General features: G+C 45.2%; 1 protein-coding gene across 1 annotated transcript; it reads right to left on the bottom strand.

The window, feature by feature from the left end:
• Positions 1-305: 305 nt before the first annotated feature.
• On the bottom strand, positions 306-10,214 carry LOC142924655 (clathrin heavy chain linker domain-containing protein 1-like). The gene is made up of 3 exons (XM_076067332.1): positions 7,940-10,214; positions 4,305-4,484; positions 306-1,044 (listed from the first exon to the last, which is right to left on the bottom strand). Exons 1-3 carry the CDS (start codon positions 8,145-8,147, stop codon positions 797-799), a joined length of 636 nt encoding a protein of 211 aa, XP_075923447.1. The 5' UTR covers positions 8,148-10,214; the 3' UTR covers positions 306-796.
• Between the last annotated feature and the right edge of the window lie 10,194 nt (positions 10,215-20,408).

Genomic DNA, 20,408 nt, shown 5'->3' with positions numbered 1-20,408 from the left:
ACCCACCGTGGAACCCCGAGGACCCACCCCAGACCTTGCCCAACCCAACCTAGACTGCCCCGGCCAGATACCAGACCCCCCCAACCCCCTGAACCCCCCTGGACCCCACCCGAACCAACCCCAAACACATGCCGGACCCCCGCAGACCCATCCAAAACCTCCCTGGGACCTGCCCAAACCCACCCCAGACCCCACCTAGACCAAACCCGAACTCCCACTGGAGCACCCTGGACCCACCTTGGAGCCCCACCAGACCCACCCTGAACACCCCCCCCCCCCAGACCTCCACCAGACCCTCCCCCAGACCAGCTCCGAATCCCCGCCCCACCACACTTGCTGTTCTGCCTTCTAAAGACCATTCAACCTATAATTTATAACACACACAGATGTCTTAATGTACCTCCGATTAGCACGGTTGGCAACATATGGTGAAAAATAAGTTCAACATACATACAACCCACAAACCTCGCTCCCATTCTGTTGGATCACAGGTGCGTCTTACCACCGCCACCATGCCCAATGCACAGTGGTGCCTGAAAAGACCACAACCAGAAAGGATTGACACATTTTCTACAGACCAAACCCAGACAGGCATATTTCTCAGTCAGCGTAGGACCTTCGGTGTATCAATACTGTGCACTAAATTGTAATAAACTTAAACAGAATTCCACCAGATATCGGTACATATTAATTCCTGCCACCTCGACTGTCTTGAGTCGAAACCAGACAAGTGGCAGTCCTACTGCCAGTGTCAACATTTTTATTTATTTAGGGGCTTATGCTGGGTGACAGTCACTCAGTAAAACACGTGCTCCATGAGCGAGCGTCCCTCGCTGTTGTCTCGCCCTTTAGGAAGCTGGGCATCCCCTGCAGTCTCGGCCCAGCCCTCATCATGGTCCAGCCTCCTCAGCGGCATGGGGGCCACGGCAGCGATGATGGCGGTCGCCAGGTCAGAGCAGCTGTGGCGCTCGCACTCCTCTGCAAGGCCCCGCCAGCCGGGCGAGGGGCACACGGCGTCGTGCTCGATGGCTTCTCGGAGACAGTCTAAGGAACAACCGTGGAGTGGTGGTGTCAGCAACACAGTAAGTTGAGGTACAGGTGCACCATTGCAATTGCTTGTTTGCAGCACTGCTTGTGGAGGGACCTCCACTCGAGGCAGATCTTGAGAACCTGTCTACAGAGTATTTGGCCTATATTTACCGACGTCATGTAACAATACGGAAATGGCCAATCGACTAACTGTGGTGTACACCTTTTTACGGCAGGGTGACCAAAGGTAAGATCATTTTTAGATAGGAGTGGCCAAAAGTGGGAGAATTTAGATAAAAATTTTCTGCTGCCATGCCAGGGAGAAGGAACAACAGTGTGTTCACCATCACACCATGGTAGCTAATTATCTCAAATTCGACAGTTTCATTTGCAAGACAAAGTCCGTGTTGTAGATGGTGGATCCAGAGCTGCTGGGGAGGACCGTGGTGAAGGAGTGTGCATCATGGCGGCGGATTGACCTTCACTCACACTCGCCGTGCAGGTTGATGAAGGAATAATATTTCGTCTCACTTATTGCCGAGTTGCTGAAATTGGTTTGGGTGGCCCTTTACAGTTTAGCTACGCAGATCTACAAGGCACTCGAGCTTCTTTGCTACAGAAAGGCAATGCTTAATTGAAGATGAATTAAATTTGTTCAAAAAATTTTCATTGAATACTTCAATCATCACTATTGTATAGTTTTATCTGAGTCTGTTACCATGAGGCACACTTGTAATGCTGATTCTTAAACCGAAGAAAACATAAAAGGTGGCATTTGAAACACAAGAAGTAAGCTGATCCCCAAGGCTTGAAAAGGTATTGTTGAAAAAATATAGAACAAATGTACAAAAATATGATAGAGTGGGAGAGCAAGCGAGGGTAAGGAAGCATGAGAAAGCGAGATAGCGCAAGAGTCTGGCGAAGCGCATGGATGTGCGTGGAGTTCATGCATATGGCTTCAGCAAATAACACAGAGAAGTTCATGTGTTTACATCTAGAGAATTGCGTGTGCACATACGCATGTCGTGTCCTATCGCGCAACTTAATTAGCGAACTAACAGTGTTCCTGGTCAGCGTATTCCGGTTTATGTATATTTTTGCAGCTTTTCCAGCTTGCCCCGTAATCGAGTTCGGCTTCGAGAGGTTTTACTAGACTAACATTTGATTTTTCTCCAGTGCAATGAGCCATTCTCTGCCCCTGTTGGTGTATTTCGAATATTTATCTCTGGATCAGCAGAAACGTACAGAATCTTCTTAAGTGATATGTGCAGAGTAATAATTTCCTTTGGTGACTCTAAACAAACGGTGTAAATTCCACATTCCTATGGTCGGAGAGAGTCTATCCATGTCATGACCGATGCTCACTCTATACAAAGCAGCACATCAAAACCTTGCCCATCGTGGGGGTTACGTTCCTGACAATAGCCGCAATCATAAAAAACACAATTCGCAAACTCAAAAAATATGGTTTGGTTCCCGGTTCGTAACACGAAACCCCCTCCTTTGTTTTATGTTCGCCTACATGAACCGAAACATGAAACAGGAAGTATTTTTTTTATGTAAATGATCAGTAATATTATAGATTGAAAACGAAAATATGTATATTCTTCTGCGGCAGGATTGCGAGCACAGTGCAGTTAAGAGTACCTACATAGTACTTATTTACGATGCGCAATGTACAGGTGTGGTGCCACAACAGCGAAGCCACTCCGTGGGAGCCGTGCCTGCGGCGGGGGTGCTGCAGCAACAAAGCCACCCGGCTTCCGTCACAGCGCTTCCCCCAACACCCCCCACATGAACACACACACACACATCCCCACATAGAGCCCCGAGGGGAGGTCACCTGGCCGACAGTTTTTCACCCAGAAGCCCTCTTATGGAACAGAACTTCATAGTTTCCTGCGACCAGGGAATTGAGCGACCTCCCCGAGGCTAATGTGCACCGCGGCGCCGTGACCTGGGTTGTAATTACATGGTCACGACGGGGGTTGCTGAGCCACCGTGGATAGAGCACCTCGACACTCGACACGGGTCAGCAGGCAGGTAAGGGGTGGGGCGGAGTAGCGAGCGGCGGAAAAGCAGGGGGCCCTCCCCTTGCACAGCGTGTGTAGGGGGTGGACGTCGGAGAGAGCACTAATCCGATTAGCAAAGAGCGGGAAATCCGAGGCTCCGGATTGGACGAGAGGCCAGCGGATTAGCGGCACGTTATCTTTGATGTAGGGACGATAAAAAGGGAGGGAAGTCAAGGGCAAAGTCTCTTTTGTTCGGGTTCTTCTGGAGTGAGGGATCGGAGGAGTCATCGTGCCCTGCTACTGGAACGTCCGTGAGATGAGTCGCAGAGCAGCTAAGCCCGGTTCCCAGCAAAAGCTACGTGCAGCCTCGCCTTTCCACGGCTTCCTACACCTCGAAATCGGATTGTAAGTATGGAGGAGAGAGGTAAGACAAAGGGGAATATCCCTTAGGGAGAGTGAGTAGGGAGAGATGGGACATATTGAGTCCTAGACCGCCGGGAGATAGGTTAGACCTGCCCTGCTGGCCCACACTGACACGGGTAGATTAGCTTCGTTAATCGGAGAATAAATCGCCAGTAGACAATAAACCTTGTCGTGTTGTCCCTGCGAGTGCGGAGAGGGGTGCATGGTGTTGTAAGCCTTCTCGTTGTGGTTGCCTGTGTTTGCGCACGAGCGTGTAATTTACCCGCGTGGGTGCAATCGCCACTGTGCGGCTCGTGGTTAGCGTGTGCGAGAGGGGCACGGCGGCGTACTCGCGAGGTGGTTCATACAGCCCTTTAAATCATGCCTCGAGGGGCCGCAGCGAGGGGGGGGGGGAGTCGGAGAGCAGTGGGTCGCAGATGAGCGGGGAGTCGGGGGTCAGCCTCCCCGACACAGGAATCTCACGGTCAAAGCCGCGAATGGTCGAGCCATGGCAGCACAAACGGTGAACTGTACCTCAATAAACGTGGTGGAAATAGCCAAATCCACGATGGGAAAACCCGCGATGGCCAAGATTTTGGTGTACTTAATTTAATGAAATCAGACAAGTCAACAGCTGAGTCTGCCCTCAACTAAATTTTAACCTCCAACCTTCCAAATGCAAGTTGAGCACTCTGCTAACAGTGCCAAGCAGCTGGCTATTCATTGCCATGTGGCTGTGTAATTACGTGTTCTCTGTCGGAGAGATGCATTTGTCCTTCAGGGGCTCTATAGGTCCCAATTGCAAATGTAGTTAATTAAGTGCATGCTGTGCTGATCATGCAGCGGTGATGTACAGCTCACCTGGCCCGCAGCTGTAGATGGCACGCAGGAGCTGCATGGCGTAGCAAGTCCGCTGGGCAGACACCAGGACTGAGGCTACCAGTCCCAGGGATAGCATGGGGAGCCGTCCCCGCCAGCCCTGAGTGAGACCCCGGACTAGTTCCACGCTGGCACAGCGGAGAACCAGGTATATGCAGTCCTCTGCGAAAGCCACGGGGGCATTGATTAATTAATTTGCTTTGACCGCCAAACAGTCCAAATATCAGTGGTCACTACGCTCGAAAAAGCACAAGCACTTACTCATCTTTATTGGTGGCCCTGAACCACAGAAGGACATTCTGTAACTCCTCTGATGGGGGAAGGAATTTAAACAGGAAGGACTACCTTGATTTGGTGCTTTAGAGACTGCAGGAATTACTCTTTGGTTTTTTCGGTAAAGTCACGTGGAAATAAGAAATAATCATAAAATTACATAATAACATACGACGTTTCGATTGCAACGCAAGCAATCATCATCAGGTATAGAAGAGCTAAATTGAAGAGAGAGAGGAAACACAGAACCGCAGATATATATACAGACAACTAAGTAGAGGGAGTTAACACAGAGACACAAAGAGACACAACGTACGGAGCACAGAGAGATAGGGTCTATGTGCCGAGGCCTTAGCATGTAGGGGAGACAAAGAGAGATGGAGAAGCACATCAAATCGAACAAGATTTAGTAAAATTTGGAAGCAATATAATGCAGCACAGAGGGTCTATCAAAACACAATCAACGGATGGTCTGGCTGATTACGTTATTTCAAAGATTGCTAAATTATAGGTTAAGAGTGATAGAGTACAGATCGCAAACACATATATAGACATCTAAGCAGAGAGAGTTAGCACAGAGACACAGAGAGAGACACACACATGGGACACAGTGAAACAATGCTTCTGTGTCGAAGCCTTAAATAGAGGGATAGGGGGGGGGGCGGAGACAGAGAAAAGGAATACAAATTAGCATGGACTGGACTGAGCAAGTAGAGGAGCCACGCACATGCCGCTGCAGCGTGATGAGGGGGGGGGGCACAAAAATCAGATTAGCATGACCACAGGGACTGTGGAGAGAGACAAGACACATACACGTAGACACAAAGGCAGAAACACAGGTAGAGACAACACTGAGACACAAACTTAAGTTAAGTGTGACATTTGAGAGAGACAAGACACATACACGGAGACACAAACAGAGACAACGCAAAGACACATACTTGATACCTCCCCGTAGAGGTGGTTCAAACTTGATTTGGTGCTTTCGTGACTGCAGAAATTGCTCTTTGGTTTTTTTCGGTAAAGTCAGGTAGAAATAAGAAATAATAATAAAATTACATAATAGCATACGACGTTTCGATTGCAACACAAGCAATCATCAGACCGCAGCCCCTTCGCCAGCATTGACTCTTAATACCTCTCACACCACGGTTAATGGTATGGTTTTACAACATGGAGTATGAGTAGCGCCTCGCAGCTGTCTCTCTCCCCCTCCTCTGTTCCGACCATGGACGAACTCGTCCGTCTGAACGGGGCCCGTAGCTATCCGTGGTGCTAAAGTTGAGGCTTAAAGGCCGTGATCTGAACGTGGCTCTTTCACTCCAGCGCTGTCCTACCAGACAGTCTCGTCCCTTCACCTGATGAAGGCCGCTTGTGTTGTGGCCGAAACGTCGTGAGAATATTATTGTGTTATTTTATTTTATCAATTTATTATTTTATTCTCATTCTACGTGACTTTACCGAAAGAACCAAAGAAGATGAATCATTGCAGTCACGAAAGCTTTAAATCGAAAAATAGAAGAGCTAAATTTAAGAGAGAGAGAGGAAACACAGAACCGCAGATATATATACAGACACCTAAGTAAAGGGAGTTAACACAGAGACACAAAGACACACAACGTACGGAGCACAGAGAGATAGGGTCTCTGTGCCGAGGCCTTAGCATGCAGGGGAGACAAAGAGAGATGGAGAAGCACATTAAATCGAACAAGATTTAGTAATATTTGGAAACAATATAATGCAGCACACAGGGTCGGTCAAAACACAATTAACGCATGGTCTGGCTGATTACGTTATTATTATTTCTTATTTCTACGTGACTTTACCGAAAAAAAACAAAGAGTAATTCCTGCAGTCACGAAAGCACCAAATCAAGTTTGAACCACCTCTATGGGGAGGTATCAAGTATGTGTCTTTGCGTTGCCTCTGTGTCTCCGTGTATGTGTCTTGTCTCTCTCTCAAATGTCACAATTAACTTAAGTTTGTGTCTCAGTGTTGTCTCTACCTGTGTTTCTGCCTTTGTGTCTACGTGTATGTGTCTTGTCTCTCTCCACAGTCCCTGTGGTCATGCTAATCTGATTTTTGTGCCCCCCCCCCTCATCACGCTGCAGCGGCATGTGCGTGGATCCCTTTTCTCTGTCTCCGCCCCCCCCCTCTCCCTCTATTTAAAGCTTCGACACAGAAGCATTGTTTCACTGTGTCCCATGTGTGTGTCTCTCTCTGTGTCTCTGTGCTAACTCTCTCTGCTTAGATATCTATATATGTGTCTGCGATCTGTACTCTATCACTCTTAACCTATAATTTAGCAATCTTTGAAATAACGTAATCAGCCACACCATGCGTTAATTGTGTTTTGACCGACCCTCTGTGCTGCATTATATTGTTTCCAAATGTTACTAAATCTTGTTTGATTTGATGTGCTTCTCCATCTCTCTTTGTCTCCCCTACATGCTAAGGCCTCGGCACAGAGACCCTATCTCTCTGTGCTCCGTACGTTGTGTCTCTTTGTGTCTCTGTGTTAACTCCCTCTACTTAGGTGTCTATATATATCTGCGGTTCTGTGTTTCCTCTCTCTCTTAAATTTAGCTCTTCTATAACTGATGATTACTGCTTGCGTTGCAATCGAAACGTCGTATGCTATTATGTAAATTTATTATTTCTTATTTCTACGTGACTTTACCGAAAAAACCAAAGAGTAGGAAGGACTACCATTCACTTCCTGCAAATTTAAAGTAATTTTACCAACCCCCGTGAATTTTTGTGTACGTTGAACTTCCTTCAAGGAGTATGTAGCCAACCGTGCTAATCAGAGGTGCGGCAGAAGGACAACAAACTAAAAACAAAAAGCAGTTCTAAAGAAATGAGTTTTCAATCCAGATTTAAGAGTGCATAGCTCTAGTGGCTTCCTAATATCAGAAGGAAGAGCGTTCCAGGAAGTTAAGTTGATCTCAACCGGGAGTTGAACTCATGGGTTCTAAATTGCGAGTCATCTTTATCAAATCATAAAATATATCCATGCAACAGCTCTTCACTTAATTCACTTACACTGCTGGATTATATTTGTTCCGCCTGAGGACGACCGCTTGTGTTGCGATCGAAACGTCGTGATTTATTTTATTTTATACCTATATGACTTTACCGAAAGAACCAAAGAGTATGGATTCCTGCAATCACGAAAGCTTCAAATCAAGACTTAATTAACTTGTTTATATAACTGTAGACGTTTTAAAACCATGCTTCTGCACAAGTGCACCACAAATAGCAGGTAAATTGCCACCTACTGAAATAAAATCCATGTGGCTGAACAGTGTAGCGTGCGCACAAAGCACGCATCATAACCTCACCCATGCTGAAAGAGTCACAGGTGTGGACATAGGCAAGAGCTCCCTGCACTCGGCCTTGGCAGCACAGGGCCTCAGCTGCCTTCCCGTGGGCACCAGTCGTTGGCTCCGTCTCACCATGCCGGCAAATCACATCTCCTAGTGCTTCGGAGAATGTTAGCCTGGATGCAGACACACCATCACACCACAGACAAGCATCACCTCTGTACATAATGCCTGTATAGCAATCCCTTGCCAACCGCGGACTTGCCTACCACGAAATTCATGTATACACCTTCTTTGGTTCTTTTGGTAAAGTCACGTAGAATGAGAATAAAATAATAAAATAACACAATAAAATTCTCACGACGTTTCGGCCACAACGCAAGCGGCTGTCTTCAGGTGAAGGGAACAGACGTGTCGGGACGACAGAGCTTCAATGAACGATGTTAGGATTCGTAGCGACTTTTAAGCTGGTTGGGAGAAGTGAGGCACCTTGACAAAAGGATTTACATATCAATTAGCTGAGGGATTAGCTTGTGACTGGTCACAGAAATGGCTATGTTAAAGTCAAAACCTACACATCCACAGAGGCAACTAGTAATTTAGCATTGAAATAGCTAAGGGATTAGCTTGTGCAAATAGCTGAGGGATTAGCTTGTGACTGGTCACAGAAATGGCGATGTTAAAGTCAAAACCTACACATCCACAGAGGCAACTAGTAATTTAGCATTGAAATAGCAAAGGGATTAGCTTGTGACTGGTCACAGAAATAGATGTTAAAGTAAAGGCCTACACATCCACAGAGCTTCAATGAACGCTGTTAAGATTCGTAGCGACTTTAAGCTGGTTGGGAGAAGTGAGGCACCTTGACAGAGGGGGTCTACATATCAAATAGCTGAGGGATTAGCTTGTGACTGGTCACGGAAATGGCTATGTTATACACGTTTTATTATCTGTATACCAATTTACTAAACGCAGCCTGTAAGCACGGGTCTGCAACACGCAATTTACAAATGTTGTGGGGATGCGGTTCTACTCTGCACCTCCGCGCCACCCATGGGGCTGCGTCGTAGCCTATCAGCTGTCTGTCTGCTTTGTTGTGATTTTCGAAGGCCAAAGACCGTGTCGTATCGCAACCATAGAGGGAGGTGTACCGGAACTTACACTAAAAAAACACAGCATCCATGCATCCTAACTTTTTAAATGAAAAGTACCAACACCACCGATCCAGCCAGCAGCACAACTGATCCAGCCACCAGCACCACTGTGACTGCCTCCTCGCCTGCCTCCTCGCCTGCCCACTCATCTATCATTGATGACTCGGAGGAAGAGGGGAAGGGTGAGCTGAGCTCCTCCTTCTAACCACCCCTTCCCCCATCATCTTATTTTAGTATCTTGCCCTTCCCCCGCACATCCGAATAGGACGGTTGGCTATGTACGGTACAAAAGAAGTTCAATATAATACATACATTTTCATCATCACCGTTAATATTAAAGGTATGTAAAGTTAATGTAATGTTCATGTTTATTACGTTATTGTGTAATGTACTGTATTTTATTGTGTTTAGTTAATAAACAGGCAAGTTAATTAAGCTACGACGAGTCTGACCATGGCCCCTATACTTGACCAACCACGGATTTGCCTGCCGTGGCTTTTTCCAGGAACCTAACCCTCTCGATTAGCAAGCGATTTCTGTACTTCGTGTATTGTGTTAATATCAGCATTTGGGGTGACATAAGTGGCCAAATATGTGAAGGAAGTGGTGTGAGTGTGATTCTCATGTACATATCGGTGCTGTGTCTGTGTGTGTATCTGTATGTATGTCCATGTGTCTGGTAATGTATCTGTGTGTCTGTATTGGCTGTGTGATGCTGTGTGGAAGCTACCTGGCTTCTTTTAAAAGCTCTGGGTCTTTTGGCCACAATTGTGTCCTCTCTACTCTATGCTTACAAAATTTGGACCCCTTTAAACATACATCTGTGTTAGCTTGAAACATTCAGGCTGGCCTGCCTGCAATCCATGCTGGGTTTAAGCAGGCTGGATCGTGTGGGGAGCTCAAACATCTTGAAAGAACTGGAAAGAGTGCCATTCGTGAGCTTCTCCTGCAGGCAAGGTGACATTGGTTGGGTCATGTAGCCTGCATGCCAAGCCTCCTTGTGGCGAAGTAGGTTCTGTTTGACCACATGGAGAATGAGCAGGCAGAGAAGACTGGTGATGATTCACTGCTGAAGGGATCCGAGGAGGAATCAAGCAGCGAGGATTCGTCAACTGTCTTCTACAGCGTATAAATCTACTCTGACTTTTAAAGGAGGCTGCTATCCTAACTCTGTTTGCACGTGGACAAGGACATTGCTGTCGAGGACTATCTGTATATATATATTAATAAATAGTTAATGATTTAACATGTCTCAATCATCTCATGTCTTTTCATACGAATCACGATGTGAATGAGGAAAACTAGAAATTATTGTTATTTTGTATATATTTTTAATTGTGGTTTAGCACGTAGGCTTTCGGGCCCAATATCATTTATAGAGGTGTTTTTTGGGTTAGATCGCGTACATATTTAAACGTGTCGTTAAAACCCGCCACCACTCGACACAGCCAACTAGTAAGGGTTGTCACGGAAACAGAACAAGCCAATTCGTCACTGGTACTTTGGAGAGCCAAGCCACAACATTTACAATCGGAGTACGACGTTTTGCCAGTAATTACAACTAGCTTCATCAGGCGACAGCCAGATTTGTGACACTCTCGCGCAAAGTGGGGGGGGGGGGAGATTACCGAGTCAACGTACATTATGCATGTGCATTATGAGAGCCCTTTGATCTTGTCCTTCCTGTCTATTGTGTATTAAAATAGCCGTACCAATGGTAATCCCTATTGAAGTATGCTGCCCTTTATAGGCATGCATTTAAATAATGTATTATTTGTTGGCACCCGTGTTCAACAGTAACAGAGCACACGTGCCAACAAGGACACTCAGTTGATTTTAATGTTGAAGTTCTGTGCAAAACTAGCTACTGCTGGCCAAGAATAATTCGAGAATCTTTCGAAATTGAAAGAAAAATTTACAGTTCGGATAGCTACCGCCTTTGTGCTGTGTGGAAGCGACTCATCAAATAGTACATTAGATGAAACTCCGAGTACCCACTCAGGAGGTATAGTGGTAAAGCAGTGGAGGAAAAAAAAGCAAATTTTTAAATTTGCCCTTGTTGAATGATAGAGTCGATACACACAGCAAGCGAGATTAAGAAAGCGCATCAGAAGAAATAACGGAGGTGAGAGAGAGAAGACAATTGCCTGCTGGAGAAGAAAAGGCATTCCTACCGAGGGAGACAAGTTGAGAAAGATTTTGATCATGGGAACCGGTGGCGTGGCTCGATCTTCCCTATGTGCGCAACACGCTACCGAAAGAAAACAGAAAATCCTATTCAAAGGCTAAAATAAGCTCCATTTTTTGTATAATAGCCCGATAAACAATAACCCCATACATAGACTGAGGAAGAAAGGGAAGAGCCTGAACAAAGGGGAGGAGATTACGACGGAGATGGGTTGGAGGTGGAGAGAAGGGGAGAGGGGAGGTCGTAAAGGCGGCTGCACATTCAAGGAAAGCGGCATAGAAAGAGTTGAACGGGGACATGGAGACAACAGACAAAGGGTGGAGAAAGAGGAAGAGAGGATCTTTCAGTGCTCCCTACAGGAAACCCACAAAACTGAATTTCCTAAACTCGTGTCGCCTCCGTGACAGCAGCACCACCAACGCCACAGACTCACGCTCCCCTAATCGACAATACTATCTCCATTGCCGACCAGCCACGAGATGGCTGCTCTCAACACCTCGGTCGTGGTGTATGCAACAAAAGACTTCCGGCTGGTGAGCAACCGGCCATTGCGAGGGTTGGAAATAAACTGAAGCACGGGGCGACTCCCACAACCTTCGGGTATTTCCCAACTGGATGACGTCTTGGGATGAAGCCAGAAGTAAGCCAAATCCGCACTCAATAAATGGGACAAAAATCCCAGAGAAGCCTCCAGAAATGTCACAGGTGGCTCGGGTGTGAGAAACCAGACTCCATGTGGGGTCCTCCAGACCTTTGCCCTCCAGTTCATCAACATTTGTAAAAGCAGGACGTCTCATAGGTACATAGCATGGGTGAGGGACGATGTTGAGAACCACGTTCAAAGATTAGGCGCTTTGACAGGTTGGGGTCCGAGTAAACTTTTAATGGAGCTCACCCTACGACATTACGGATAGAAGGATAGTGTGCCGGCACAATCCGGACACCCTGCTACACCGAAACACTCTGCTGCATAAAACTCCCTGGTACAGCTAAACACTGGCACGATTACGCTCAAATACACACAAACTCTCGCTCGGCCAGTTGGTACACAGGTTGTCAGTTGTGGGGGACGATGGCCCCCGGCTCCCCCCCTGGGGGAGGGCTGATCTCGAGAGGGCTGCGGGCTCCGGACTCCTCGGTCGAGTGAGAGCAGCCGCTACTCGAATCCTCGCTCGCGGGGAGAGGGCTGCCGCTCTCCGGCTCCTCTCCTCATGCCGCAGCCCCTCGGGTCCGCAGGTCCTGTTTGTGGGGCATAGCTCGGGGCTGGCACGTGGCTGCCTGGAATCAATCCGTCGCTTCTCAGCCACTCAAACGCGACGTCTCTGCTCACACAACTCCGCGCACCACTCACACGAGCTGAACGGGGGGTCAGGGGTCAGAGCGAATGACGTCCTTCGCACACGCATTGCCGCCGAGGGCGGGCAATGGAGATTGTTTAAAGGGCTGCGGGGCGGGGATTTTTTTAGAGCGACACACCAATCGCACGCGCGGGACGGGGGGGTCGGGGGTCAGAGGGCAGGGACGTCACTCGTACACGCGTAGCCGATTGGGGGGTTGTATTGGAGTTTATTTAAAGGGCTGGAGGGGCGGATATTTGGGATTGGTGATAGCCCACACGCAGCAGGGCTGGAGTCCGGGGTCACAGGACGAAGCGCTCACTCGCCGAGTCCTTCGGGCGCGGCGTTTCTTCTACCGTGACACCGCGCGCCGACCACACGCGTTCCGGCGAGCGCAAACACACCACCATGCACTTTCCCCACACTCGTAGAAACCACACGAGGCTGTTATCGATCACTAACGATTTATTCCCGGCGTGTCTGCGAGCCACTATTACCCGAATCAGTCTGAGTCAGCAGGGTGTGGTGCCGCCGCAGCGGAGCCGCTCCAGCGGAGCCGTGCCCACCGCCGCGACGCCGTCACCGATGCCTCGGATTTCCCGCCACTCTCCCGGGGCCGGTGCCTTCTCAGACGTCCGCGTTTTGCCCACTGCACAGTCGTGAGGCCGCCGCAGCAGAGCCGCTCTGCCGAGGCCGTGCCCACCACCGTGAAGCCGCCACCGGGGGATTCCGACGCCGACGCGGTGCACCCTCGCCACCACCCCCCACCCCCCCCCCGCACGAAAGCACACACGCCCCACGTAGAGCCGGGAGGGGAGGTCACCCGGCCGATAGGTTTTTTTCCAGAAGTCCCTAATGGGATCGAACTTCATGGTTTCCTGCGGCCAGGAAATTGGGCGATCTTCCCCCTGTAGCTGACATGCACTGCGGCGCCATGACCTAATATTAAAGTTGCATGGTCACGGCAAGGGCCATCGTGCCACCGCGAGTGGAACCACACACGCACAAGCACGGGTCAGTGGACTGGTAGCGGGAGAACAGAGAGCGGACGTCGGAGAGATCACTGCGGCGACATCACCCGAGCTGGGATCCCGGTATCGAAAGGGCGGGAAAATCCGAGCCCCTGATTGGACGGGAGGCCAAGAGAGCAAAACGGCGAAATTCCTTTGTTGTAGGTGGGATAAAGGGAGGGGGATTCAGGTAGCAAGACAGTCTTCTTCAAAAATCATCGCGGTCCACGCAGGAGGGGAGTCAGCCGTTCGAGACGTCCGCGTGACGAACTTCAGACGGACACCTCAAAAAGTTTTGAGAATGGACACTTTTTTACAAAAAACTACGTAAAATAGTCTTCATTAAAAGTACAGTATAGTACTATTAATGGCACTTATAAGTGAACGTCATTATCTCTCATGCTAATATTACAATGTCAACTAGTTACCCAGGAAAGCTTCATTGAGTCTAAGTACTGCATTTTCAGAAAGGTCCCATTGCATTGAGATGTTTGTGTGAGTGGAACCCAGAGAGACCCCACCTTGCATATGGAGAAATAACACAACTCCACACAGATGGATTCAACCCACAAGCTCAAAGCATTCCCTGTTCAACAAAGTACTCAGTGTAATGTTTAATATTATTTATTTGGTATTATATAGTATCGTAATTGTATAGTCAATATACAGCAGTGTGGTATAGTAGGGTTGGTAAAATAATACATAGTGTAATATTACAAGTCTAATATTATTATAATCTAAGGTAGTGTATAGTAACGCAGTATATAATTCAATGTTGGTGTCTGTCTATGGCAGTTTATAATACAAATATTATTTGGAGGCATATTATAATAATTTTTGCGACATAGAAGTGTAATGTATAATAACTTATTGTTAGTAGCTCAGCTTAGTGGAGAATATATTGAGTACATTGATTATATTGATGTAGTTTATATTTAGTTATTTCACATCGGTTTATTGTATGATAGTTGGGTAGTTGCAGTTCTTTAGCGTCAATATACTAAATGCCTCTGTTGATATATAAACTCTGACTTTAACATAGCTACTTCCGTGACAAGTTACATGCTAATTCCTCACATTAACATCATGCTAATATCCCAGTTACATGCTAATTTATGACTTTACCATCCTGCTAATCTATCACATTAACACAGCTACTTCAATGTTAAATTCTTCTGTTGATATGTAAACTCTTTTGGCAAGGCGCTCTGCTCCTCCCACCCAGCTTAAAATATGCTGCCAAGCTTAGCAGTGTTCATTGGAGCACTGTCTTTCCGACAGTTCTGTTTCTTCACCTGAGGACGGCTGCTTGTGTTGTGGCCGACACGTCGTGAGAATTTTATTATGTTTTATTTTATTATTTTATTATTTCCCTTCTACGTGACTTTACCGAAAGAACCAAGAAGATGAATCCCTGCAGTCACGAAAGCTGTAAATCGAAATTTATTCAAATCAAGTTGTTTTCTTTTTACCACAGTACTTTATGGAATCCTCAAGAATAAATGCATTTTTAGAAGTATTAAACTACACTTGAAGATGTGTGAGAATGTAATTCTGCAGATGCAAGCACAGGCAAACTCGTATCTGCATATACAAGTTTCTGGGCCTCCTCACTTCACCAAACCCGCATTGACCGGCATGGTGAAGTATGGTTAAACAACTCCCACGAACGACATGGTGTGGGGGAGGCCTCTATCAAAACGCTGGATCGACAAAGGGCTGATACATGTCACGACATTGTACGTTAAGATCGTTCTCTCGTCAGCACAAGCCGTCTATGTGGACAATAGAGGACACGACACACGTGTACACGATGTTTGTGTGCGTATATTCAGCGTGTATATCACGTAATAATTATATAAGGTCGCGATTATGCTCAAAACGAACCAAATGTATAACATCACGAATAACTTTGGAAGTCTCCTGAGCCTGAACAATATTTGAAGTAGACACTGACCCAGTTACTATTAATAGCTCAGATGTGTAGGCTTTGACTTTAACATAGCCATTTCTGTGACCAGTCACAAGCTAATCACTCAGTTATTTCAATGCTAAATTTTCCTGTTTGATTTTTACTAGGTGCCTCTGTGAATGTGTATGCTTTGACTTTAACATAGCCATTTCTGTGACCAGTCACAAGCTAATCACTCAGTTATTTCAATGCTAAATTTTCCGGTTTGATTTTTACTAGGTGCCTCTGTGAATGTGTATGCTTTGACTTTAACATAGCCATTTCTGTGACCAGTCACAAGCTAATCACTCAGCTATTTCAATGCTAAATTCTATGCTAATTCCTTTGTAAAGGGGTGCCTCTGTGGATGTGTATGCTTTGACTTTAACATAGCCATATCTGTGACCAGTCACAAGCTAATCACTCAGCCATTTCAATGCTAAATTCAATGCTAATTCCTTTGTCAAGGCGCTTTGTTCTTCTCACACAGCTTAAAGGTCTCGAATTGAGCTTGGCTTTGTTTGCTCCAGCGCTGTCCTCCAGACAGTCTCGTCCCTTCACCTGATGAAGGCCGCTTGTGTTGTGGCCGAAACGTTGTGAGAATTTTATTGTGTTATTTTATTTTTTAAATGTATTATTTTATTCTCATGCTACGTGACTTTACTGAAAGAACCAAAGAAGATGAACAAAGATTATGGCGTGTAGATGCTGCCATCTGCTGGCCACCAACGTGGCGTGTAGATTCTGCAAATTGAAAAATTTAAATAAAAAATTGAAATTAATAAGCAAAAATCCAGATTCATATTCTTGCTTCTTTCGGTAAAGTCACGTAGATTTAAAAATAATGAAATAAATTAAAGAAAAAAAAAATCGTAAATAATAAAATTACTTTTATTTGTAATTTTTTAAATTGGCATAATCTACACGCCATATGCTTGGTTCTTTCGGTAAAGTCACGTAGATTTGACAATAAAAAGAAAATAATTAAATGAAAATCATGAATTGTTATTATTATATTTTGATTTAAAGCTTTCGTGACTGCAGGGATTCATATTATTGGTTCTTTGAGTAAAGTCACGTAGAAAGGAAACAATAAAATAAAATAAATATTTTTTAAAATATTATTAAAATTTTTACTTTTCTTTTATTATTTATATTTTGTATCTACGTGACTTTACCCAAAGAACTAAGATTATAGCGTGTAGATTCTGCCAATTTAAAAATACAAAAAAATGGAAAATAATAAAAGCTTTTATTATTATTTTCAATTTATTCTTTTAAAATCAAAATTTTGTTTCATTTTTTTTTTATCTCTGTGACTTTACCGAAAGAACCAAGAATATGAATGTGGGTTTTTTTTGCTTTTATTATTTTCCATTTCACACTTTTTATTTGATTTTAATTGATTATTTTTTTTATTTTCTATCGACGTGACTTTACTGATAGAACCAAGAATATGGCGTGTAGATGCTGCCAATTTAAAAATTAAAATAGATTGAAAATAGTAATCAAAATCCAGATTCATATTCTAGTTTTTTTCGGTAAAGCCATGTAGGTTGAAAATAAAAATAATAAAATTAAATAAAAAAAATACAAAAGATAAATGGAAAATAATGAAAGCTTTTATTATTTCAATTTATTATTTTAATTTGCAATTTTTTTTTAATTGGCAGAATCTACACGCCATATTCTTGGTTCTTTCGGTAAAGTAACGTAGATTTGAAAATGAAAATAATAGAATTAAATGAAAAAATACTAAATCATGATTTTTTTAAACTTTTCTTTATTATTTATATTTTACCCAAAGAACCAAGAATCTGGCGTGTAGATGCTGCCACCTGCCAACGTTGGTGGCCACCAGATGGCAGCTTCTACACGCCAGATTCTTGGTTCTTTCGGTAAAGTCACGTAGATAGAAAATAATAATACAATTTTAAAAATGAAAATTATGAAAGCTTTTATTATTTTCAATTTATTATTTGTATTTTTAAATTAAGTTATATTATTTTTATTTTAAAATCTACGTGACTTTAACGAAAAAAACAAGAATTCGGCGTGTAGATGTTGCCACCTGCCGGCAACCAACGTGGCGTGTAGATTCTGGCAATTAAAAATTTAAAATGATAAATTGAATATAATAAAAGCTGAAATAATATTAAAAGCTTTTATTCAACTGATAATTTAAAATTGGATTTTTTTTTTTATCTCCGTGACTTTACCGAAAGAACCAAGAATATGAATGTGGGTTTTTTGCTTTTATTATTTAAAATGTCACATTTTTATTTGATTTGATATTTTTTTTTTATTTTCTATGGACGTGACTTTACCGAAAGAACCAAGAATATGAATTCCTGAAGTCACGAAAGTTTTAAGTCACAATCTACACTCAACAATGGTGGCCAGCAGATGGCAGCATCTACACGCCAGATTATTGCTTCCTTCGGTAAAGTCATAATACTGGTAGGAACGAAGTTGTAAACTGAGTGTACCAGCCTGCAATAGATTAATGTGTCCGTCCGTCCGTCCCCTTTCAATACTTTAACGAAGTGAAATACTGGTAGGAACGAAGTTGTAAACTGAGTGTACCAGCCTGCAATAGATTAATGTGTCCGTCCGTCCGTCCCCTTTCAATACTTTAACGAAGTGAAATCTCGTGCTGTTGGGTGTAAAATCAGCAATAGACAGCGCAGAGACTTGTCCTACCAGCCCACCCTGCAGGGACCTGTTAATAAAATTAAAATAATAAATTGAAAATAATAAATTGAAAATAATAAAAGCTTTTATTAGTTTAAATATTATAATTTATATTTTTAAATTAAATTTAATTATTTTTATTTTCAAATCTACGTGACGTTACCTGAAGAACCACGAATATGGCGTGTAGATTCTGCCAATTGAAAAAAATAAATAATAAAATTTTAATAATTAAAGCTTTCATTATTTTTTTTTATTTAAAGAGCTTTTAGTATAGCTTTTATTATAATATCATAATATTATAATCAAAGCTTTTATTATAATAAAAGCTTTTATTATTTTAGGATTCTCCTCCACGGCGGCCTTTGTCTCCCCCAGTAACGATGTTTACGACACACCGCACCAGGTACTCATCTGAGGCTGAGTCGACCTCACACTCTCTTACTGTCTCAAAACAACAACCACCATTCGCCACTAAGTGGCGGTGACGTCACCACGACACTTGTGCCAGGCTATGTGCACCTTGAGGCTACGTGAAGTGTCGATCGCCGGCTGGCAGGAGGTTACGGGGCAGACCCAGGTGCCACTGGTCGACTGACTGAGATGACTGAGATTACTGGCTGATGCACCACCTGTGCCCCCTACTGTGCCAACTTGCTGAGCTTTAGCCACCCGACGCTCCGCTCGTTTATCTGAGCGTCGCTCCTCCGCCCTCCGTTGTTGTTGGAGGGCGACTGCCTCCAACTGCCCAGTAGAGTCCTTCACGAGCCTCCTCCACAGAGGCCGATCTTGACACCGCTGGTACCAGTCATTGGCAAGTCCACTCAGCTCCACATCCTCCTGTACCACATCACTCCATCTCTTCTCTAGTCCGTGCCACGCCCGTTTAGATCCCTCGATCCGGCCGAACAAAAGCTGTTTGGGCATGCAGTGATTGGGCATGCGGGCTACATGGGCCAGCCAACGCAGCCTTGCCTGCTGGAGGAGCTCACCGATGGGACTTTGTCCAGATCTTTTGAGGATTTGTGAGCTCCTCACACAATCCAGCCTGGTTAAACCCAGGATTGATCGTAGGCAGGCCAGCCTAAATGTTTCTAACCAGTGAAGATGCTGCATTAGGGGGGTCCACGTTTTGCAAGCGTAGAGAAGGGAGGGAATGACTGTGGCCGAGAAGAACCGAAGCTTCATGCGGAGCGACAGACCAGGTAGCTTCCACACAACGTTACACAACCGATGAAAAGATAATGCCGCTCGACTAATTCGGAGTGAGACCTCTGCTGTTAAACCGGAGCCGATCATGAGCACACTGCCCAGGTATGGAAAACTCTCCACTCTCCCCAACTGCCCCATCACCGATTGGGAGTTGTGGGGGTAGAGTGCCCGATGGCACAAAATACCCAGGCAGGTGCTTCGTTTTGGTGGGGCTGATGGTAAGGCCCCACCTCTTAGTGGCACACTCCAGTTTCAGCAGCAGCGCCTCCAACTCCTCCTCTGAATGAGCAGCAATTACCAGGTCGTCGGCAAACATAATGTGGTTGACCAATAGGGAGACATCCCTTGACCGCCCCTGGGCATCGATCAGCCTCCCATTGTATCTGTACCAGACGTAAATTCCTCTGGTACAGCTACTGAAGGCTTCACGAACTATGTGGTCGAAATAAATGTTAAATAATGTTGGAGCCAGAGGACATCCCTGTCGCAGGGAATGGCTCTGACTCCCGGCTATGTAGTTTTACTCGGGTCTGCTCACCATCATGAAGGTCCTTAATGAGTGTGAGCAGAGGGTCAGGGACTCTGAAAGCACGAAGAACAACCCAGAGCCCAGGCCTACTGATGGTATCATAGGCCTTAACCAGGTCAATAAAGCAGAGATGTGGGTCTAGTTGGAATTCCCTCCACCTCTGCTGTAGCAGACGGACAGAAAATATGACATTTTTGCAGGACCGCCCTTTCTTGAAACCGCATTGGGGCTCCGCAAGCCTCTCCTTAGCGTACCTAGCAAGGCGATGTTGAATAATCCTTGCCAGGACCTTTCCCGGCACACTGAGGAGTGAGATGCCCTGTAGTTGTTACAGTCTGTGCGGTCCCCCTTCTTAAAGAGGGGGACCACCAGGGCATCCTTCCAATCCTGCAGAACCCGTCCAGTGGCCCAG

Source organism: Petromyzon marinus, chromosome 15, assembly GCF_048934315.1.
Source record: "Petromyzon marinus isolate PM22_M1 ecotype Great Lakes invasive population chromosome 15, UKy_Petmar_22M1.pri1.0, whole genome shotgun sequence".
Taxonomy (NCBI): domain Eukaryota; kingdom Metazoa; phylum Chordata; class Hyperoartia; order Petromyzontiformes; family Petromyzontidae; genus Petromyzon; species Petromyzon marinus.
Note: the sequence above shows the minus strand (reverse complement) of the source record. Positions and strands in the feature narration are given on the sequence as shown.

Coding starts and splice junctions, on each gene's coding strand:
- LOC142924655 (XM_076067332.1), bottom strand. CDS start 8,147: ATGTACAGAGGTGATGCTTGTCTGTGGTGTGATGGTGTGTCTGCATCC. Junction 4,485..7,939: donor CTGTGACTCTTTCAGCATGG/GTGAGGTTATGA, acceptor TGGCTTTCGCAG/AGGACTGCATATACCTGGTT. Junction 1,045..4,304: donor CATCTACAGCTGCGGGCCAG/GTGAGCTGTACA, acceptor GTTGTTCCTTAG/ACTGTCTCCGAGAAGCCATC.